Consider the following 22,822-nt stretch of genomic DNA (forward strand, 5'->3'; position numbering starts at 1 on the left):
TTAGAGCATTGTATATCTTTGTAATTAGTGGATTCAGCAACTTCAAGGTTCCTCAGTTGCTGACCCAGGTTTCCAGTTTCAAATGCACTTGTATCATTTCCATAGAGATGGACAAGCAGTAGCATAGGTTGTATATACATTTTCTTTAACTGAGGTGTCTGTTTTTTGTTTAAAATTTTAAGTGGCTCTGTGACAGGAATTCTTGGCTGCCTGCTGTTACCTTGGCTTTTAAAATGTCATAGAACTGTGCTAGAATCCATCTGTGCATGATATATACACAGTATGTCTCACACATTTTGAAACATTTCCTCAGAAAAGCATTAAAGCATTGAAATCAGACACTCAGGAGCAGCCACAAATGATCTTAAGGTCACCGTGCCCAGCAACAAGCATCAGCTAGAGGAGTATTACATATCCAGGCATTGAACTGTGAAGCAGTGGAACTGTTCTCTGGAGTCATCTAACACTTTGGGATGACTTGGGGTAGCATTTGTGATTCAAAGATGACCATCCAGCTTTGGTACCTGATCTTACTCGTGGCTGAATGTGCTGTTAGCATTCTCCTCCAAGTGTGTTGAGCTTTCTAGTGATGTTGTGTTTATATCTATACAGAAGGACCACTGGATTAAGAACACCTACCTTGTGTTTGCATTCATTGTCTATTTTATCAGCTCCACTGATCATAAAGGAGTGCTTTGTTGACAGTAGTAGTTTCTCTGCATACATTCTTATCCCCATTTCACCCTGCTATATATATACATATATATATATAATCCTCACCTTTGCTTCTACAGTTAATCTTTTCTTGCCTTTCAGAGTGTATTGATTCTGCATCAGTGTGTAGTCATTATTATGTTCATTCAGTGCAGTGATACTCCAAGGGTTTGACTTTTTAACTCATTCCATCTCACCATGCCATTTAAAATGTGCTCATCAGCATGCATAAATTTACATTAATCTGAGCTGAACACATTCTTAATCAGTGTTTATGCTGTTGATTACGTGTATCGTGCTGTTGCAGCAGGGTGTTTTTTTTTGTTTGTTTTTTTTTTTTTTGTGAAATGCTTTTAGGATAAGCCCCAATGATGCATCTAAACTGACCTGTGTCTACCTGCTCTGTCTACATGTCAGTAAATCAGGCCTAAGGCTAAAGAAATAAAGGCTCCCCAATAAACTATGACCATCCTGGACCATAGAAAACAAGGAAATTAAAGATGCAGTCGATTCTGCTGCTGGTCTGCTGTGAGAAACATGAAAAACGTGATGCCTATGGCAACCTCAGAAGCCTAAAGGAGGATCAATAGTCCAATTGTAAACCGACTCTCTCCATGCTGTGGTATTGGCTGCATTGTTTCTCAGCCCTTTAATGCTAGACAATGAAACAATGAATAGCCACTCTTCCATCCCCATGCAGCATTTTCTAGACATCACTGATCTCACTTTAAGCTTTGTTGTCAGGGTCTTCTACTAAAGTGGTTTGCCTGCTCAAGCCCACCTACTTTTAATTCTCGAAATGTACCAGAGAATGTCTAAGACCATTCTTTGTTTATTTAATTTGCATTTGAAAGGCACTCATAAATTAAATATACGTTATGCAGCTTTCAGTGTGGAGAAATCAACAGAAAGCATATTTTAAACACAATGGACCAGAAGAATTTTGTTTTCAGGAGATGCAGTTTTGGATTTTTTAACGAAGTATTCCAAAAAGTACTCAACGTTCCTTCATAAAAACTAGTTGCATCATTTTCTGCTTCTCAGTTCTGAGCTCTGGGGTAAACAGCTTCTTGTTATTATGATTTGATTTGCAGATGTTCTTTTCTGTCTATTTCCTTTTCTCACTAACAGCTAAAGTAGCTCAATAAATTAACATGTCCACGGGCGTGTGTATGAGTACTGTAAGCTTTGCAGCATAATGCGCAATAGTTAAGCTGCATTCCATTCCATTCCACTCAGATATTGAATTTTCATCTGGAACACCCCCCACCAGCCAGAATTCCAATTTGGAAAGTTGGAGGAGTCTTACCAATCCTGAGTTCAGAATCTAAGATGGCTGCCTCCATATTAACAATGTGTAAAGCAGTAGTGGTATACAGTTTATTTTTATGTATTTGGCTGTACACACAGTACTGTCTAACTGCTATGTGTATATGTTTTCACGGTGTTTGTATTGCTAACAGTTCTAACTACGCACAAGCTAACAATGAGTGTGTTTACATGCACGTAATAATGCAATAACTGTACAAAATCAGAGTTTGTGAGAATTCTTATCAACATATCTACAAGCATTTTGGAAATCCAACAATGGGGAAAAGTTTACATTAGTCATAGCAAACATTGATTTCTGCTGCTCAATTGCCAATAATAACACGAAAAGACATGACGTAACCTTCCTGCTGTGGTTTTTTGTAAACAACTTTACCTGCAAATTTTATGATCTTATGAATGTTATTTTCTTATGATTTCTAATATTACACTGCCCAGCTGTCCTTCAGTTTTCTCTACACTGCTCCAAGCTTTTTTAAAAGAGTTTCTGTTTTTGGATGCTGCGTGTCCCTCGTTTTGTTACAGGCAGAGACACGGGCCACTTTCCGGTTATGAATCCATGCATGCACAGACTGAGAAATCCAAAAGAAATTGTAGTTATGAGTAAACATGTATTGAGAAATCCGATTACTGAGCTAAAATCCTGCTTTCATAAATGGATGTCTTAATCTGATTTCTAGAACTTACTCTCAGAAATCAGAGTATACTGTTTATATGATAATGTAAGATATCTGATTAAGAAAGAAGTAAGTGCATGTAAACCTGGGGCATAGTGCTTTCTGAATGCTCAGCTGGGACACAGACTTAGAAAGTAAATGAAACAACATTAGCCTTGGCTCTGTAGTCTGCTTTCACTGTGATACTGCCATCATGGTCTCAGTAACTGAAGCATTGTGTAGTCTTATTTACCTCTGCTGAGCACATGGAGCTGTAATATTCCAGATCCTTTTTACTCCGAGCTCACTGACAGCCAAGTTTCTCTATCTATCTGTGTATCATGTGGAATGAGAAGAAGTGGGGTGCAGATAAAAGCTAGCCAGCATGGAGGCTGCTGATGGAGAGTGCTTGTCTGTCAGTCTGAGTGATGGAACTGAAATTATCGGGGCCCTGTTGAGTACGCTTGGCTGCAACTCTGTGAGAGAGCCCCGTGTTTATTAACGCAGCTCTTCCAGTGGATTCATCTCATGTTCTACAAGCAAAGCGCCTGCCTAATCGATGCTGGTTGATTTTTATCACTTCTCGCCATGCTCCTGGAAAGACCCTGAAAGAGCATGGTATTTGAGATTTGATAGCAGTCTATCTTGCCGTAACCAGATCCAGCGATGTCATAGGGTTACATGCCGAGGGAGATAGGGAGTAATGAGGTCCACAGGAATTGGGTTGCTTCGGGGTCCAGGTTCACAGCTCCGGGTGACTGTCTGTGAGGGCTTTTGTGTGTTCTACCTGTGTCTGCATAGGTTTTCTCCCACGGTCCAAAAACACATGTTGGTAGGTGGATTGGCTGCTCAAAAGTGTCCACAGGTGTAAGTGTGTGAGTAAATGTGTGAGAGTATGTCGGCCTGTAATGGACTGCACACTCCCTTCAGGGTGTGTTCCCCTGATTCCAGGAAGGCTCCGTACCCATCGTGACCCTGAACTGAATGAATGAATCCTACATAGGGTTCTTTTAAGACAGATCAGTTGTAGTTAGCCTGTAAACAGCATAAACTAGTAAATAATCTGAGCACACAAATCCTTAAAATATCTATGTTGTATTTGTATTACATGGCATTTTAAACTCTCACTTAGTAATATCACGTTGTGTGTAATTTCCATGATGACTGGACCAATAGAAATGCCCCAAAGAACATTAATTCCCATGAATTTAAAACTTAAAATGGATTTCTAATGTTGCACAAAGCTGCCATTATGGAGATAAATGGTTTGGGCCCAGCAGTGACAATATAATAAGTGTATAGCAAGCTGACTGGATGTCCTCCCATTATGGCACCTTCTTGTGCCTCATTGTGCCTTCAGAAATCATCACTGTCCAATCAAAAATATCTCCATTTTTGTGAATTTTTAGTTTACTGCGTCATTTGAACACTGCAGCTGTCCTTCACCTTGTGTAAGAAACAGAACATTTTAAAGTCGAAGTTTTAAAGGTTTTGAACAGAATTCAGTATCGACCTCAAAATAAAAGGCATAGCTGCTGATTTCATTTTACCTTGTCACAGTATTTCTCCTGTCAGTCGACTCATCGTAGCCCAGCACACACGTAAAGAAGAGGCTTTTATCCTTTTGTAGTGATGTCAGCCCTCATCAGCACACCTGCCTTTCCGGTGTATAAACCAGCTCTCGCTCGGAAAAGTTTCACTGCAGGATTTATTGTTTGAAAGATGCAATACCTTGTGTCTATCACGCACACAGTGGCCAGAGGAAGTTCTGAGATTATTTACAAAACTAGACCAAATCTATGACAATTACAAGAGTTGTATTTATCTAATATAAGATTTGATTGATCTAATCCAGCCATCATTGTGTGACTTTATAACAGGAAACACCCCCTTCATTAGTGTTTTCTGTTGTTTAAAAAGACCCATGTTCATTCTTTTCTTTCTTAATGTTGACAAACATACCCAAAGTGCTAGTTCCTGAACTGGAGACATTCTGACCACAGCAGCAGAGTTCACTACCTGTAAGCCAGGTTGATATGCCTTAGTCTGATTATGCTGCAGTGTCTGAGTAAGCTGCAAGCCGAGGACATATATAGTCACTGTCCAAAGAAACACATGTATCTCCAAAATAGTAACTTTATAGGAGAAGGGGAAAAACAGACTTCTCAACTTTCAATGGATATCAGTGTAAAATGATTTAATTTTTAAACATATTGGAGCTTTTCTATTGGTCCATTCATCATGAACTTTTCACACAATGTGAAGGACAGGTGCTGTGTTCAAATGATGTAATTAACTATAAATCCACAATAATACAATAGATACAGGTTTTTCATTGGACAGAAACAGTATGTAGTTCGTATAGCTGGGAGTGTGTGTGCGTGTGTGTGTATGTGTGAGTGAGAGAGTAAGATTTCCCTACCTCACTGCACCCAGTTATGTTATACTCTGATTTCACACCTTGCTTGCTTCAGAACATGGCGTCTCTTGACACTGCGCTCATATAAATTTACTCATGACAAGATGGTAATGAAGGTGTGAACTATTTTCTGATGCATATCCTTCTGTATTCTTTAATCTGTTCCTTTTTTATTTTTATTCTTCTCTGAAATATATAACTGGCTGACATTATTGGTCCTAAGTGCATAATGTTACACTAATGGACAATCCGAGCTGCATGCATGATTACTTTGATCTTTGTAATTGTATGCTAATTCATAACGGAATTTTAACCTGAGTTAGAAGCATATTCAAGGTAAAAAGAAGGCCAGTTTGGCTAAAGATGAAAGCTTAGCTTTTCATTTTTGAGATGAGAATTGGTGCTTTATTTGGATGTTATTTAATTTTTAATACAGCTGGAGAATTCTCAGACTGAACTTGACCCAAGCCAAACCACAGCTTTGCATTTTGAGTCTGAACCTGACCCAAACCATTAAGTTTTTAGCCTCAAACTGACCATAGCTTGTGAAAACATTTGGAAAACTGACCCAAACTGGCCTTTCCGTCACTCAGACTACTGAAACTAATCCCTGATAAGACAGCATTAGTTAAAATAGCGTGCACTACAACAATTATCATAGACCAATAAAATACATACATTCATTCATTCATTCTGTGTAACCCTTATCCAGTTCAGGGTTGCGGTGGGTCCAGAGCCTACCTGGAAACATTGGGCGCAATTGCGGGAATACACCCTGGAGGGGGCGCCAGTCCTTCACAGGGCACACACACACACACACACACATTCACTCACACCTACGGACACTGTTAAGTTGCCAATCCACCTACCAACGTGTGTTTTGGACTGTGGGAGGAAACCAGAGCACCCGGAGGAAACCCACGCGGACACAGGGAGAACACACCACACTCGTCACAGACAGTCACCCGGAGGAAACCCACGCAGACACAGGGAGAACACACCACACTCCTCACAGACAGTCACCCAGAAGAAACCCATGCAGACACAGGGAGAACACACCACACTCCTCACAGACAGTCACCCGGAGGAAACCCACGCAGAAACAGTGAGAACACACCACACTCCTCACAGACAGTCACCCGGAGGAAACCCACGCAGACACAGGGAGAGCACACCACACTCCTCACAGACAGTCACCCGGAGGAAAACCACGCAGACACAGGGAGAACACACCACACTCCTCACAGACAGTCACCCAGAGGAAACCCATGCAGACACAGGGAGAACACACCAAACTCCTCACAGACAGTCACCCGGAGGAAACCCATGCAGACACAGGGAGAACACACCAAACTCCTCACAGACAGTCACCCGGAGCAGTAATCGAACCCACAACCTCCAGGCCCCTGGAGCTGTGTGACCTCGACACCCCCTGCTGCCCAATAAAATACAGTACATTGCAAAATAATGTGCTGTAGGTAAAATCTGTTTTTATCTTAACTTTAGATTGGCTGCTGTTCTTTGTGAAAACACGTGCCGTTTGTCACCTTCTATGGATTTGGCCAGGTTTTGTTATGGTAAAATTCTAATAACATACTAATAGTAATTTAGTAAGATAGCACATTCAAAGTGTTGAAGCCCGTGGTATTGCAGATATTACATGAAATAAAAATGGATTATAATGCCTACTATATTATTTCACAGGTTAAGAAAAGAGTGTTTAATTTAACACACACACACATGGACCATAACTAACAGGTGCTACGCACTCTTAGTCCCTGACCCTCCACATATTTATCATGGGTCCTGCTTGCCTGCAAGTGGACATAGTGGAATTATTTACACACCTTTTTTCTGCTGACAATGGAGGTGTTGCAAAGCAGGCAATTTATTCTGAGAAATAGCCACTGGGACTTGCATGCTCTTTTCAAATGGTCCTGCAAAATGGGCTCGCTAGCCAACAAGTTCAGGACAACACACACACACACACACACACATGCACACAGACCACAGAGGTGTGCTAAAAATGTTCACACGCAGCACAAAGCAAGTTCTCACCTTGACACCTTCTCCACTTACTAGTGCTTATCCAGCCCTGCTCTCATTCCCCAAGATCAATAATTTAGGCCTAATGCTGCAGCCTTCATTCAGACACTATTTGTCCTTCCAGTGACTACACAATCCTCTGGAAGAGATACAGTGCGATTCAGTGCGTCATATTGTTGAGGTCAGCGCTGTGGTTTGACAGCCGTGAGCTCGTACGGAATCATTTATAAAGCCATACACATCTTATTTGGAATTATGCTGTCTGGCGTGTGATAGATGTTTGTTTATAGACAGTGACTGGGGGTCCACTGATGGATGGGTGGGATCACACATCCCCAGAATGCTGTCTTCCATAGGTAACAAGGTGATGAATGGACTGGCAGTCTATGTGATCTGATAAATCACGCAGCAAATTCGCCGGGGCTTTTGCAACGTATTGTATTATTTTTCTATGATAATACGGCAAGGGCAGACAGTTTTCTTTTGTTTGGTTCCGCTATTCATGCACACAGCTTTTCATTGTGTCTGTCGAGCTCGGATGAAGGTCAGGAGGAAGAAAAGCTGTGGGTTTCTTGAAAAAAAGTTTTTATTTAAAGGTGTACTACAGTATGAACAAGGGCCTGAGCAATATATAACTTTGACCATTTGAGCGATTACATACAAGTTTCATTATTTAGTGTCAAAAGTAAAAACAGAAAACAAGCATTTAACGGAACATTGAAACCTCAGCAACTAAATACAATATCAGAATCCCAGTGTTTGATGTGGTCAGATTTTGCCTTTGTTACTAATTACTTTCCTTAAGAAAGTAGGGAGTAAATTCACAGGGATATTTTTAAACACATCCAAAGTTCAGTCTGGTGACAATGTTTCAGTTTCTATTCCTTTTTCATTTTTCTTGATAGTTCCACATACTTTAAAAAACAAAGCATTTTTTTTTTCACACTAGCAAGACCTTTTATTTTGTCTAGACCTGCAACAACAGTGGAGCTGATTTCAATGACAAAAGCTTTAGATTCTGTTTATGTTGTGGAGATTCTGTACCTTAAAAAAAAGATGGTGTGTGTGTGTATATATATATATTAAATGAGCACAATTTGCATATCCTACATTGAGCACATTCTAAGAAGTTCTACTAATCCTCTCACCCTTCGGAGGTCGACTGGAAATTAAAATGTGCCCAGTCTACCGGTCAGTGGATTAACAAGTGATCCTTCCACTGACCTGCAAAGTAGTGAAGATGTGTAAATGCCAAGTGTTAAATTTAATTCAGAGCTGGAGTCTGTATGGTATTGTAATTTAACTGTGAGGTGTATTATCACTGGTAAAGATAAAACACACAGGGGGTGTTCCCACTAAGCTGTGAATTTTGATATTAGTTTTGATCATTTCAGTCCATAACATTTTATATAAGCATACCATATAATCATATGCAATAACTTATTTATTTTTTGAGTTGCAAAAAAAGAGTAAACAATATATATATATATATATATATATATATATATATATATATATATATATATATATTAAAAGAAAGAGAGAAAATAGGACTCCTGACAGAAATGGTATATCTCTAAATCAGTCATAAGTATTGAAAGCGTTCATTGCTGAGCGATGGGAACAAAACCCAGTTGAAAGTCTCTCTCTTTTTTCAGGGGTTTCCTACCTTCAGCTCTGTTAATGGATTTTTATATTACTTTCATTTCTAAACTAAATCAAATCCCTGGTCTCAGACAGTAGTGACTTTGGCAGAAGGATTTTCTGACATGAGCAGTCGAGGAAGCGCTCAGTAGATTCTATGGCGGGAGGAGCAGGGGTGCGATCGAAACAGCCCCACGTTTATCTGCCATTGACAGCTGTGCTGAGTTAATGAAGGTTTGTAATTAACATGGATTTCCACTAATGTCTGAGGCTTTTGTATCCTAAATGGAAAGTATTAATCCCATTAGTTTTAAAGTATAAAGCAGACCCCTTTCAGAAGCCCCAAGTTTCTCTCTGTGAATCATGGACAAAAAATTGTATATAGATGTGCATAGAAGAAAATTTGCTTGTTGCTTTGTAAACAAATGTTCGTAAACTTATTCACAAATGCTGCTGAGCTTAATATTGTTCAGAATGTGTGAAATTCTTCTATTTCACTACTTTCATTACAAAGCTTCTGACAAAGTCTGACAGTGTAACATTATAGAGGCACAACTTGGTCAGTGCAATTTGAGGCTTCTTCTTCTTCTTATTATTATTATTATTATTATTATTATTATTATTATTATCCAACTTTTTTTCACTGTTAATGCTGTATTAGGAGTCTTGCCCAAGGTATATTGTTGTGATGGTATTAGTATAGTGCAGTGGTTTTCAGTCCAGAACACGGATCCAGGATCCAGGCTGGGATTTAAAAATGCCTGGCATGCATGCCACTATTCCTGGTCAGTCCTGCCTGATTTGGACCTTCACACATGTAGTGTAGAGTTTTAACTTCAGATCTGGTAGCGACAGCAGTTGCAGTTATAGTGTCACACCAGTCAACCATTTCACAATCCCAGCAAAGATCCAGATGTGAAGACCTCTGGTATAGTGTATTGTGTTGGTCCAGGTCAGGAACTGAACCATGAAATGCCACATGGAGAAAAAAATGTTGCCTTTGTTCAAAAGATCATTTTGATTTGATGTGATTCTTCCACCTTTAAGGAGCCCAGTCTCACAAGGTCAGATATGATCTCATAACACGAACGTCTGGGAACAGCCATGTCAAATTTTGGGAAGTGTGTGAGAGTGAATGTAGACTCACTAGGATAGGGGAAAAATAATAATAAAAAAGCAATGTAAAATTACTGAACCAGTCCAACAGCTTGTGAAGATGGACCTTAAAGTAGGGAGCGGTGATGAGCTCGTCAACACTATCTAATAAACTGCAAATCTGTCTTTAGCCTGTGAGATAAACTTAAGTGTGTATAAAAAAACCCTTCTGTGCCAGTCAAGGTGTGTCCCATGTGGTAAAATAAAACAAGTAAGATAAAACAGATAAAAAGAGCTCATGTAGGTAATGATACAACTTCACTAGCTAGCTTGTTTTGTCTGTGTTCTCATTTGTCTTCTGGGAGGCTCCGGAATGCATTGCTTTATCATAAGTTCATTCCTTGATGATGACACATCAATTTGAAGCTAAGAATCCACAGAGAGTATAACTTTCCTTGCTCACACAGGGTTGGTTTGATACACCTCCCTCTCCCTAGCACTTAACACAGTGATTCCCAAGGTTGGGAGTGGCACTATCTATTATTTTGTGGAGGGGATGCTGGGGGGTGCAGGAAGGTAAATGAATGAGATACATAATGCATGTCACTTTTAATAATTCCACTGTAAAAGTGATCTGTTACTTTATATTGTTTTGTTCAGTGGGAAGTTAAAATTGAAAACAAATTCCAGTGGATGTCAGAAGCAAAAGACGTGTAGATTTCAGATTTACAAAAAGGGGGCACTGCTAAAAAAGTTTAGGAACCACTGACTTAGCAAGATGCTAGCCCTCCATTGTCTGTTGGCTAACAACTGATGTGAATGTGTAGCACCCTACTCGGAGCAGGTTGAGCTGTGTTTTTGAGCTAGAAAAGATGCAGTGGCTGGCTTTACATGTGCACAGGGTGTCCCCAGATGTGTGGGTTGTGTATGAGATCATATCTAGCCCTGTAAGTCTACGTAACTGAAGTGGTTTTTTTTTTTTGTTTTTTGTTTTTTTTGGCATTGCTTCAGGGAACCCCTTCTGAGGCCTTTATTTTGAAGAGTGCACCCGGCGTTCGGTGTGTTTCCCTGAGACATTTTTATCTGGAGTGGGTCGTTAAAATAGAGCCCTTCACCGAGTGGCCTAAAATATATTTTTGGTGGCTCTTAGGAGATGCTTAAAAGTGACAATTCCTTCGTCAGCACAGCTGATTTGCATATTCCTTATACCCACCGGTCCCCACCATGTGTCCTTCTTTTTGCCTCAATGTCCTTGTCGAATGTACTTGGTCTCTTTCTCTCTCTCTCTCTCTTTCTCTCTCTCTCTCTCTCTCTCTCTTTCTCTCTCTCTCTCTCTCTCTCTCTCTTTCTCTTTCTCTCTCTCTCTCTCTCTCTCTCTCTCTCTCTCTCTCTATCTCTCTCTTTCTCTCTCTCACTCTCTCTCTCTCTCTCTCTCTCTCTCTCTCTCTCTCTTTCTCTCTCGCTCTCTCTCTCTCTCTCACTCTCTCTCTCGTTCTTTTTTCTTAATATCCCCTGGCTTCTCTGCTTATGAATTTTCGATGTATGGGTTAGACTTTGTCACGCCTTAGTGCGTCTCTGCCTGCCAATTCTCATCATCTCCTCCTGGGTGAGAAGTGAGAAAGCTTAGCGCTGTAAATATGTAAGCCAAACAACATAAGACAAATTAATAGGGTGGAAATAAGACTGACGTCCCGCTCTCATTCTCAACTGTTTGGTTTTGGCAGAAATTGAATTTTAATAAAATGATTACTTTGTAAATATTCATTCTCACACCTCCACCAATCTGAGTTCAATAAAATGAGCAGGAAAAGCAATGAATTTGTGGAAGAACAGCATAGTGGGATTTTCTTGACTGGAACAACTAGATGTGTTTAACCCTTTGGAATCGCAATGATGGTTTTAATGAGGCTAACCCTGAACTGTACACAGTCAGATTGTATATATAATCCCATAGAGAAACATTAGTAATACAGCAGGACATTCTGGAGCAGATGCACATGAGCTATAAATCACCTCAGCAGTGGAATTGTGAACATCTCTGTGATTGTGCACCATCCAATATATTTGGGATGATCCAAAACTAATCCGCAACATCAGTGCCTGATGTCACTAAGGTTTATGTGCCCGAACGCCATCACAATATGTATTCACATCTACTGTTGAGACAGGCGGGACAAGCTACCTGAAAACACTGGAATAATGATTAAATGCCATGCAATACATGCACAATATTTGAAATATTTTAGTGTGTGAGGTTCAAACAGAGTGCAGCAGGATTAGACTCCAGGTCCAAGCTCATATAGAGTAGAGTGCTTAGACCTTTGCATTATGCAGGTCCAGTCTCTGTGCTGTTTCTTTTATTTAAACTCCCACTTTCCCTGCCATTGTGTTTCCCGGGACTTCAGAAGAGAGCTGGCACGTTCTGCCTTTGTTTGAAGCTAATTCATTATATCAGTGCAGAGCGGAGTAGCTCTCTGGAACAAGTCCTCAGAACACTGCGTGAGAGTGGGCGATAAGATAAAAGTCCGACTTCCCGACTTATCTATATTATATTCAATTTCCATTCTCTGTCCTTTCTCACTGTGAAGGATGCTGTGTCACTGTACCTCTACATTGCCTTCTGTTTGATTTTGGATATTAAGATAGTGTTTTGACATGTTTTTATAAACATGCGTACATATTTTATACTCCAGAGCATGGTGCAAATTGTAGAGACCACCCTTGATTTATTGCATTTTCAGTCAAAACAGCCATGGTTCGTGCCTGTCGTGTGTTTTTATTACAGATCCCATTCTTTTCAGGAGACGTTTTTTCCTAGACTCCATGCGCTGAAGAGCAAGCAAGAATACAGGGGGATTTTGTTGTGTGCATCTGAAGGGTGGGTGAAAGATGGCAGCTTTAAGTAAACAGAGTGCTGAGGAGTTTACACCCCTCTAACTGACATTTGACATTGGACACGGGCTGGGGCTGCTCTAAAAATGTTATTAAAAAACATTATTAAAAATCAGTGAAGTAGCTGTATTCATTCATTAAAAGGGGTGTCTGGATACTGCTGACAAAATATATGTATGGTATGCATGGCACCTACGGTTCATATTAAAGTGTATCATGACTTGACACAGTCTCCACAATAAATAATCACACTTGTATTTTGTGTGCTTTCAAGCATCAATTCCATTTGAAAATAACCTTAAATATTTTTTAATCACACAGAGGAAATCCACGCCTTCTACCACTAAAATGCAATATAATTAATTAGCTAATGGCTGTAGATGTGCATCGTACTAATCCTCATTGATAGATCTCTATCTATTCATTAACATCTTTAAAAGAGGTTATTGACAATGTTATCTAGAAATCAATTCCTTAAATGAAAGTGCTTTGCCACACTTATTAGCTCGACATAATTGTGTTTAATTGATGCCTTTAGATTATAGATTGAGCTGAAATGCTTGGTCCTGATATAAAAATGAGTATTGAATCATTTTAAAAGTATCTAAGAATAGTTAGAAGGGTGAGTTAAAGTGAATTGGGAAACCTAACTGACGGACTGTTTATGTCCCTAATGACAATTGTTTATTTGTTGCAGGCGATAGACTGTCTTTTAGCATTTCACCTCATTAATATAAGTAGACAAAACCACAGATGAGTATTTGGCGCTTTAACCCTTGGTATTTGCCCACCTTGGTTATGGTGGTCAAACCAGTCATCTACTCACTCATAACATTGTTTTGAAGCTCCTTTGAAATTCTTGGACGCAGTTTGAAGCACTGGATTGTGCCCCTTACGAAGCATGTTGCTAAACGTGAGTGAGTAAGTGACTGAGTACTGAGTGAGTTAAGAATTAAAGGCATCTAAGGATGGTGCATGATTAAATATTTATCACAAGCATGGCTTCAGCTCTGTCGCTACAGAAAACACAGCTTCTCTGCTGCACGGCCCAGTGCTAGATAGGTTTACACTCTTTTAACACATGCTTGACTCAACTTAGGGTTTTCTCATACATTATACTTTTTTTTCTCTCTGTGTGTTTTACAGAACTATGCTGCTCCGCAACAATACACTGCGTATCATTAATTCCAGCCGAACTGATGAGGGGACCTATGTGTGCAGAGCAGAGAATCAGTTTGGCTCTGCGGAGATAACCACAAAACTGCTGGTCAAAGGTAAAGCACCTCCATAGTCTTCATAATATTCTCATTTTAGTCATCTAAGTGCTGACGCTGAATAAAGAGTTATGAATCACAAACCCCACTCCACAGAACACAGATCCACTGCTCCACATCCCAGTCCTAGGTGGCTTTATGATGTCATTTCCCAAATGTATTTTGACATTGTTGGCCTCCCATATTTGTGCACAGTTATAGGGAGCAGGAGTGACTTATTAATTGTAAAAGTCAACTCACTAAATCACTGAATGTATCAAGTCCACCATTTTATTCTTGTCAATCTTTTCAATTTTATCTTCCATTTAATCCTATCTAATACCATGTGTTCATTAGGCCCTCCACAGTCGCACTGTGTTGTTAGGCTGGGAAGGTAAGGGTTAAATAATGACTCTTCTAAAGCTCCAAAGTATCAAGGCAAACTTCAACACACTCTGAGGAGAGCCTTAACTGTCTGAGATAGTTTTCTCCTTCATGCATTTTGAGTTTTCCAGTTATACTGCATTAGCAGTGGGTCACTAACAGCTGGTGCTAGTGGAATGGTTGTGAAACACATTTCTGTGACAAAGCCAAGACCACCTGAATGCAGCAGCTGCTGGTTTAACTCACTCTTGTGGTACTTTGTCATACGGACGTGACTTCTTTCATGCCTCGGGCTCTACACAGCATGACGCCCTCCTTCCTTAAGAGAGTGATCACATACTGCTTCAGTCAACGATTGACAACATAAAAGTCTCCCTAATGGCGAATCTGCCCCTCTTCCCATTATTAATGCAGCACCTCGGGATATTTTCCTCTTTGTTGTCCTGAGGTGACGCTCAACACGTTTGGCTGTGCCTTCATGTCTGTAATTGGAGCTTTGTTTTGTGGCTACATTTGTATGATCTGGTGATGCATCCTGCTGTTAGCAGCAAAACCTAATGGTTAGAGAAGAGGGCTTAGGACTGAAATGTATTTGGTTCAATTCCCATGGCCGGCAGGAAAATTGGGGGCGGTGGGAGTGAACAGCACTGTCCTCCTTCCTCTATCCACAGCTGAAGTGCCCTTGAGCCGAACCCACAACTGCTCTGTGAGGACAGCTGCCCAGGCTCTTTATTATTTTTTTTTTCCTTTAAGCAACAGGCCAAATATCCACTTACTGTCTAATATTTCCCTGACCTTAACATAAAAAAATAATAATCAAAGTCATTTTCCTCGCCCGTGAGTGGTGTTAATGTTTTGGTTCATGAGTGAACATCAGCAGCTCAGCAGTGTGTTCAACTCATGCTACTGAAAACGCTGAAGCACTTTATGACCTCCTCTTGCTCATTTTGAGTCACTTTTATCCAGAGAAACATGGAATTTATACTAGAAGCATCTCAAATATCTGGAGATCCATGTGCTGCGCGGTTGAATTTTGAGAAAAAATAAGTACCCACATTTATAGAGAATTCATGTAGGTGTAGTAGATGGAAGGGTATGTGTGGAATTTTTACCTGGGGAACTGATGGACCAGGATGGAATGTAGGAAGAATAAGAACCAGTAGAAGGAGTGTAATCCTCTGTGATCGATTTGCTATATTCTTCTTATAATAACAGCATATTAAGCACATGGCCTTAATATTTTGATTTATCTGAGCCTGAAATTAACACACAGAGTTGATGATACATAGCATGCTCTTGCAAAAACAGCATACATAATTCTGAGAAGGAAGGAGTCTGTCCTCCCTAGAACGGTGTTGTGGGCCCCTAGGAAAAATCCCCCCAAAAAATATACTGCCAAGTTTCCTCAGTGTTGTGAAGTTTAAACATGAAAATGAAATCTCTTTTCGTGCTTTCTCAGAGTTCCCTGGTGTGTAGATATCATGACAGCATTTCTGGCAGTGAGCAGGAGCTGAACTCTCCAGTTAGTAATATATAAATGCAATAAATTTGTCAGCATTAGGCGTTTTGCTGCTAACAGCAGGGTGCATCACAGATTGTAGTAGGAAGAAAAAAATTGCCTCTGCACACCTATGACATTTTTAATACTGGAATAAATTTTCTATTTTCATTATGTTCATCTCGACTCACATAGAAAACCATCAAACATCATTTGACAAGGGGGATGTGAAATCTAAATGTAAAATTACAATTAAAAATTCAAACTTGCCCCTCGCAAGCAGGTGGTACAGCAGATAGTGTCGCAGTCAGACAGTTCCAGGGACCTGGGGTTGGGGGATCAAGTCCCTCTCTGGGTGACTGTCTGTGAGGAGTGTGATGTGTTCTCCCTGTGTCTGCGTGGGTTTCCTCCGGGTAACTGTCTGTGAGAAGTGTGGTGTGTTCTCCCTGTGTCTGTGTGGGTTTCCTCTGGGTGACTGTCTGTGAGGAGTGCTGTGTGTTCTCCCTGTGTCTGCGTGGGTTTCCTCCGGGTGACAGTCTGTGAGGAGTGTGGTGTGTTCTCCCTGTGTCTGCGTGGGTTTCCTCCGGGTGACTGTCTGTGAGGAGTGCTGTGTGTTCTCCCTGTGTCTGCGTGGGTTTCCTCCGGGTGACTGTCTGTGAGGAGTGTGGTGTGTTCTCCCTGTGTCTGCGTGGGTTTCCTCCGGGTAACTGTCTGTGAGGAGTGTGGTGTGTTCTCCCTGTGTCTGCGTGGGTTTCCTCCAGGTGACTGTCTGTGAGGAGTGTTGTGTGTTCTCCCTGTTTCTGCGTGGGTTTCCTCCGGGTGACTGTCTGTGAGGAGTGTTGTGTGTTCTCCCTGTTTCTGCGTGGGTTTCCTCCGGGTGACTGTCTGTGAGGAGTGTGGTGTGTTCTCCCTGTGTCTGCGTGGGTTTCTTACGGGTGACTGTCTGTGAGGAGTGTGGTGTGTTCTCCCTGTGTCCACGTGGGTTTCCTCTGGGTGCTCCGGTTTCCTCCCACAGTCCAAAAACACAGCTGGTGGATTGGCGACTCAAAAGTGTCCGTAGGTGTGAGTGTGTGAGTGAATGTGTGAGTGTGTATTACCCTGTGAAGGACTGTCACCCCCTCCAGGGTGTGGTCCTGCCTTGTGCCCAGAGGCTCCAGACCCACCGTGACCCTGAACCAGATAAGCGGTTACAGACAATGAATGAATGAATGAACTTGCCCCTCTTTTTTGTCATTTTTATGGTAACTTTGGCATAGTATTAAAATAGTCATTGACAACTACAAATTTATTTTTTATTTTTTTGAAAATAAAACAATGGTCATTTTTAGCATTACTATGTAAGTTACCATACAAAAATATAAAAATGTTCCATTTTAAATTACTATTATGTTACACAAACAATGCTTAAAAATATATGTGTACGTTCAATATATCACACACTTAACACTGTAGCAAGTTTGTCATCCAGAATTTGAGAGTTTCCCATCTGTATTTATTGTCTGAATTTCTCTAGTGACAACACAGTGAGAGAGCCGAGATTGATGTGATCAGACAGCAGCAAAACCCCAGAACAGAATCCAGTGTTTGACCTAAAACCTGGTTTCTACACAAATGGGCCCTTGCTCAAAATGATAGAACATGTCACATTTGATGTCCATGAAGGTTCCCCCAATCCGTCACTCCTCTGGCACCATCTGTGCTGAAATACACTGAACTGAATGTGTTTTGACGGCTGCAGGAGTCTATACTCTGAGCTCTTCCCTCTTCTCTCTTTGCCCTGCCTGTTAAAGCCTGTTGTGAGATGACAGTGTGACAGCTTTGTCCTTGCAGAGGCCATGAAGGTGGAGCTGAGCCCCAAGCGGGTGGAGGTGACCGTCGGGGAGAGCGTGGTGCTCAGCTGCAAGGCCATACATGACCCCTCGCTGGACGTCAGCTTCCTATGGCTGCTCAACAACCAGCCGCTCAACGCCCAGGAGGACAGCGGTCACTTTGAGTACATCCGAACAGTAAGGGGCCCTCCTTCCTTCTTCCTTTGTCCATAACCGTAACCCATTGCTTATTATCAGAGGATATGGTCTGTTAAAATGTGCTTTTCGGCACAGACCCACACACATTGGTTTTGCTATACTTCCATAGAATATTTAATACAAATAATGATTACTGTAGCTAATTAACACTTAACCTAATCTTAACCCCAGTCTTAAGCTCAGTAACAATATATATATATATATATATATATATATATATATATAATTTCACGCTTTTAGTTTTCATATTAGAGTATCAGTTTTGTTTAAAAACACAGATATATTAAAACAAACATTCACACACACACACACACACACACACACACACACAGGCAATCATTTCCAGTATCTAGGGAAAAATTAATAGTTAGGTGCCTAACTCAAAGGCTCATCAGCCATGGATATTGAGGGAAGAGATATAACTCTTCCTTATTCCCCCACCCCCAATTTTCCTGCCAGTCTTGGGGCACAAACCTGCCACCTTCCAGCCCCAAGACCACTTTCAATGCATTAGGCCATGGCTCCCCCAGCTGTTTTCCGAATTCAGATACTCAATTAGTATGGTTTTTGGATGTCACAGCTTTTCTGTATCACCTCGCACTGGGTTTGTTCCATATTTTCTTGGGCATGGTCCCATGTGAGCAGATAGAGTCACGGTTCCTTATTTTGGCCTTCGTACATTGAACCAGATCCTGCTTGAGCTCAAGTGAGAATCAATGCACTGAAAGGTCAGTCAGACCTATATGTCACCATGATGAAAGACCTGCTGTGAATCCCGCCATCATGTTTCTGAGGGCTCCACACATGTGACTGATGAGCCCTGGGCTTTCCCAGCTGGACCAACCCCAGGACCTACTTGATTCAGAATGTCATCCCTGCCATTGAGTAGCGATGGGAATTCTGCCCTTCTGAAAGCCCTCAGACTTGAGACGTTCACTTTCCTGGGCACGTCTTGCATTTTTCTTCTCAGCAATTTGTCATGTTTTGTGCCCGCTGTGGAGTTGACTTTATATATCCATTAGTCTCTGTGGCCTGTAATTTTCCATCCTGTCTGTGACTGTCACATTCTATATGGTCTGTAGGTCAGGTCATATATTCATTACATAACATAGCCTTTATTTTCTTGCTGCGTAAAACGTTACAGTTATGGTTTCAGAGGTCATATTAACCCTTTAAATGCACGCAATGTAGATATTTCTGCTATTAGCCACTTTTTTTATTTTTTACTAATCATCCTATCTTACTGACTGGCACCCCCACCAGAGTGGGTTCCTGCCTTGCGCCCAATGATTCCGGGTAGGCTCCGGACCCACCACAACCCTGAACTAGATATGTAGCTACAATGAATGAATGAATGAATATTATCTCACCTGTTTTTTTTCTGATCTGTGGAAACTGTTATCTAAATTTTAGTTTACAATCATTTAGTTTGTGTGACACCTGATCAATTTTGGACAAATTAAACTTTAACAAAGATATCTTTCTGCGGCAAACGTTTTCCGATAAAAAACATTTCCATTTTCCATGATGACAGAATGTCCCTGAACAAAGTAAACCAAATGGTGCTGTACGTTATGTCTCTTCTACATTTCTCCAGAGTGTTGGGGTTCCTGGATTCAGTCCTCTCCTCGGGTCATAGTCTTTGTTTTCCCTGTGTCTGTGTGGGTTTCCTCCCACAACACATAAACCCATGTTGGTAGGTGGATTGTCTGTGCAAAATTGTCCACACTTGTGAATGTGTGAAGGACTGAGTGAGTGTGTGAAGCACTGTGACGGACTGGTGCCCTGTCTAGGGTTTGTTCCTGCCTTGTGCCCATGACCCTGATCAGGATGAAGAATAAACAAATAAATAAATAGAATTTAAATCAGCTGCAATTTATATTCTGTGGTTGGACCAATAGGGATTGTCCAATGACTTGTATTACAATCCCTTTACATTAAGTTGCATTAAAATGTAAGACCATGCTTGCCCTCTCTTGTTAAGTTAACATTTTGGACAGTGAGGGCTTTTTTTTAAGCTTTTGGTAGATCTCAGTTGCTGTGGCTAGGGTTGAAAATCACACAGTGCACTTTTACTCTATCGATTCTCCACTCCTCCTCCTTTGGAGAGCATCCAAGATTGCACAAGCGCCTGGAATCGCACAGCGGCTAGTCATCCCATCTCTGACTGTGCTCAAGAAACTCATCAGCTTTCTAATTGGGATTCCTCTCTGATCTGTGTCATCCAGGGCCACTGCAATTGAGTTCAGAGCAACTTGTATCCCCTCAGTATCAGATTAGGGCCATATTTGAGCTCCTCTTCAGGCGTTAATATGGCTCCACTCGCTAACACCAGCGGTTATCATCTCTCAGCCTTGGAGCTGCCACACACAAGGTCTAATTGGGTTCTGGGGTGTAAAAGATGGCTGATGCTCCAGCGTTTGGGGATTGCGTTAGGCCTAGGCAGCATTCATTGTATTTCGCTGACCGACAGCCCCAGTGGAGGAAAGACTGAGCGGTCAGTAGCTGCTGAGTGGACATTAGGATTGAGTCACATTGTCTTAAATCCTGCCATTTTGATTTTGCGTCGTTAGCCGTGCAGTACAGCAGCAGCTTCATGAACACGTAAAAGCAATGTTTTTTTTTTGTTCAATTCTTATTTAACCTCAGGGATACATGGGCTTTTTTTTATGTTTCTTATGATGTAGAAGTAATGCTAGCATCAGGCTTCTTAACATACAGTGCTGCCGACTCAGCGGTGCTAGCATGAGCTTGAGTATGGAGCAAGGGAATACCCATAGCACTTTTTCATTCATATAAAAAAAAATAAAGAAAAGGAAATGGAAAAGGGCCTGGAGTACTTGGTTTTAGCTTAGGGGAAGCTCAGGGGATTCTGTGTTTACTCATAAACATGAGAACTGTGAAGGGGTCTCATGTTATCTGCTACAATATAGCTTGTATTTACAAAATAAAACCAAAAAAGTGAATACCAAAAATGTATGTCATGAATACCACCACTCAAGGTGATTATTACAGTACACAATCCTACAGTCTATGGCACAAAGTAGGGCTGGGCAATTAATTGAAAATTGTAAAAATCGACATTCAGAACGTCTAATTGACATAATCTTTTTTTATTCTTTTATGTCCCCACTGTGTGTCCAGGCACTGTCCCTTTTAAAACCATGCTACCAAGCTGTAGTCAACGTGATTCTGCCCCTATGTGCAACATGGAAGCAACCTAAACGCTGAGGCCGACCAAGTGTCTCAAGCAGCTAGTAACAAAGAAAAACACAGCGTCAGTGGTTTGTGCATGCTGTGTGTTGTCTATAATTACGACGACACAGAACAAAAAGAAGTCCATCAATCAAATCAATCAATCAAATTTTATTTATATAGCGCTTTTCACAACAAAAAGTCGTCACAAAGCAGCTTTACAGAGATCCGGGTCCAAGCCTCCTATGAGCGAGCCAGGGGCAACGGTGGCAAGCAAAAACTCCCTCAGCACACGAGGAAGAAACCTTGGAAGGAACCAAGACTCATACGGGGAACCCATCCTCCTCGGGTCGACACCGGAGACACAACAGAGAACAGAAGTAAAAGTGAAATGATGACCGATGAAGGGGTTATAGTAATATAAATGTAGTATATTAGTGATGATGGAGAAGCGGAAAAGAAAATGATGAGGATGATGATATTAGTGATGTATGAGTTTGAGGAAGGAGAAAGTGATGAGGGATTCTGTGTGAGTTAATATTAGGTGCAGAGTTAATCTGAGATAAAACAGCATGGCCAAGCATGATAGTGTAGATGAGACAAGGCCAGGATCTTGTACAGGACACAGGGGCTGGATCAGGGCAACACCTGGAGAGCAGCAGGACATCTCAAAGCATGAGAGAGACTGGAGAAAGAAAACCAGACAAAGGGAACAAATAAAAATACAGAGGAGAGTAGGGTCATGGTAAAGAACGGGCAAATTTGTCCTGCGAAAAAAGGCAAGAGAACCCTGCAACGGACAGCGTGTTGGCGGTTACTAGAAAGCTAACTAAAAATGCTGTAGCTATGGTGATATGACAGGGTTAATACAGAACAGTGATAATATGAAAACCAGCTCGAAAACACTAATAGAGAAGGAGTAACCTGAAAGTGAATGATTAACCAAAAGCTTGTTTGAAAAGGTAGGTTTTTAATCTAGATTTAAAGATTGAGAGTGTGTCTGAGCCACGAACAGTAACCGGAAGCTATTCCAGAGTTGAGGAGCTTTGTGAGAAAAGGCTCTTCCTCCTGCAGTGCTTTTCTTAAAGCGAGGAACAAAGAGTAGATGGGCATCCTGTGAACGAAGTGTACGTGACGGGCGATAAGGTTTGAGAATTTCAGTAAGATCCTGCGGGCCTAAACCATTTAGAGATTTATAAGCTAAGAGGAGTATTTTATAGTCAGTGCGAAATTTTACAGGTAGCCAGTGTAGGGACGAGAGAACTGGGGTTATATGCTCGAATTTTCTAGCTCTATTGAGCACCATGGCTGCTGCATTTTGAACTAACTGAATCTTGTGTAACGCTTTGCACGAGCTCCCTGCCAGGAGCGCATTGCAGTAGTCTAGACGTGAAGTTATAAAAGCATGCACTAGTTTCTCTGCATCTTTTAAGGATAAAATATGCCAAATTTTGGCAATATTGCGAAGGCGGTTTTGACTGTATTGGATATGTGGGTATCAAATGTGAGAGTCGAATCAAAGGCTACCCCTAAGTTTTTAATGATGGTATTGTGTTTTACTGTTGAATTATCAAGAATGTCATTGTTTTGTAGGAAAGAGCACAACTGCTGTGACACGACTTTTTCTAGAATCTTAGCAATAAAAGGGAGATTTGATATTGGCCTGTAGT

The 22,822-nt window shown here is 41.1% G+C and overlaps 1 protein-coding gene across 2 annotated transcripts in view; it reads left to right on the forward strand.

Moving 5' to 3' along the window:
* The window catches only part of cntn5 (contactin 5), a 301,937-nt gene that overhangs the window by 245,432 nt on the left and 33,683 nt on the right, over window positions 1–22,822 (forward strand). For both annotated transcript variants that reach the window (XM_066685167.1, XM_066685168.1), the window contains exons 13-14: window positions 13,942–14,069; window positions 17,761–17,936. In XM_066685167.1, coding sequence (XP_066541264.1) covers window positions 13,942–14,069; window positions 17,761–17,936 — 304 coding nt within the window. The remainder of the gene's footprint in view (window positions 1–13,941; window positions 14,070–17,760; window positions 17,937–22,822) is intronic.

The sequence above is a fragment of the Hoplias malabaricus genome, chromosome 11, assembly GCF_029633855.1.
Source record: "Hoplias malabaricus isolate fHopMal1 chromosome 11, fHopMal1.hap1, whole genome shotgun sequence".
Classification (NCBI taxonomy): Eukaryota; Metazoa; Chordata; class Actinopteri; order Characiformes; family Erythrinidae; genus Hoplias; species Hoplias malabaricus.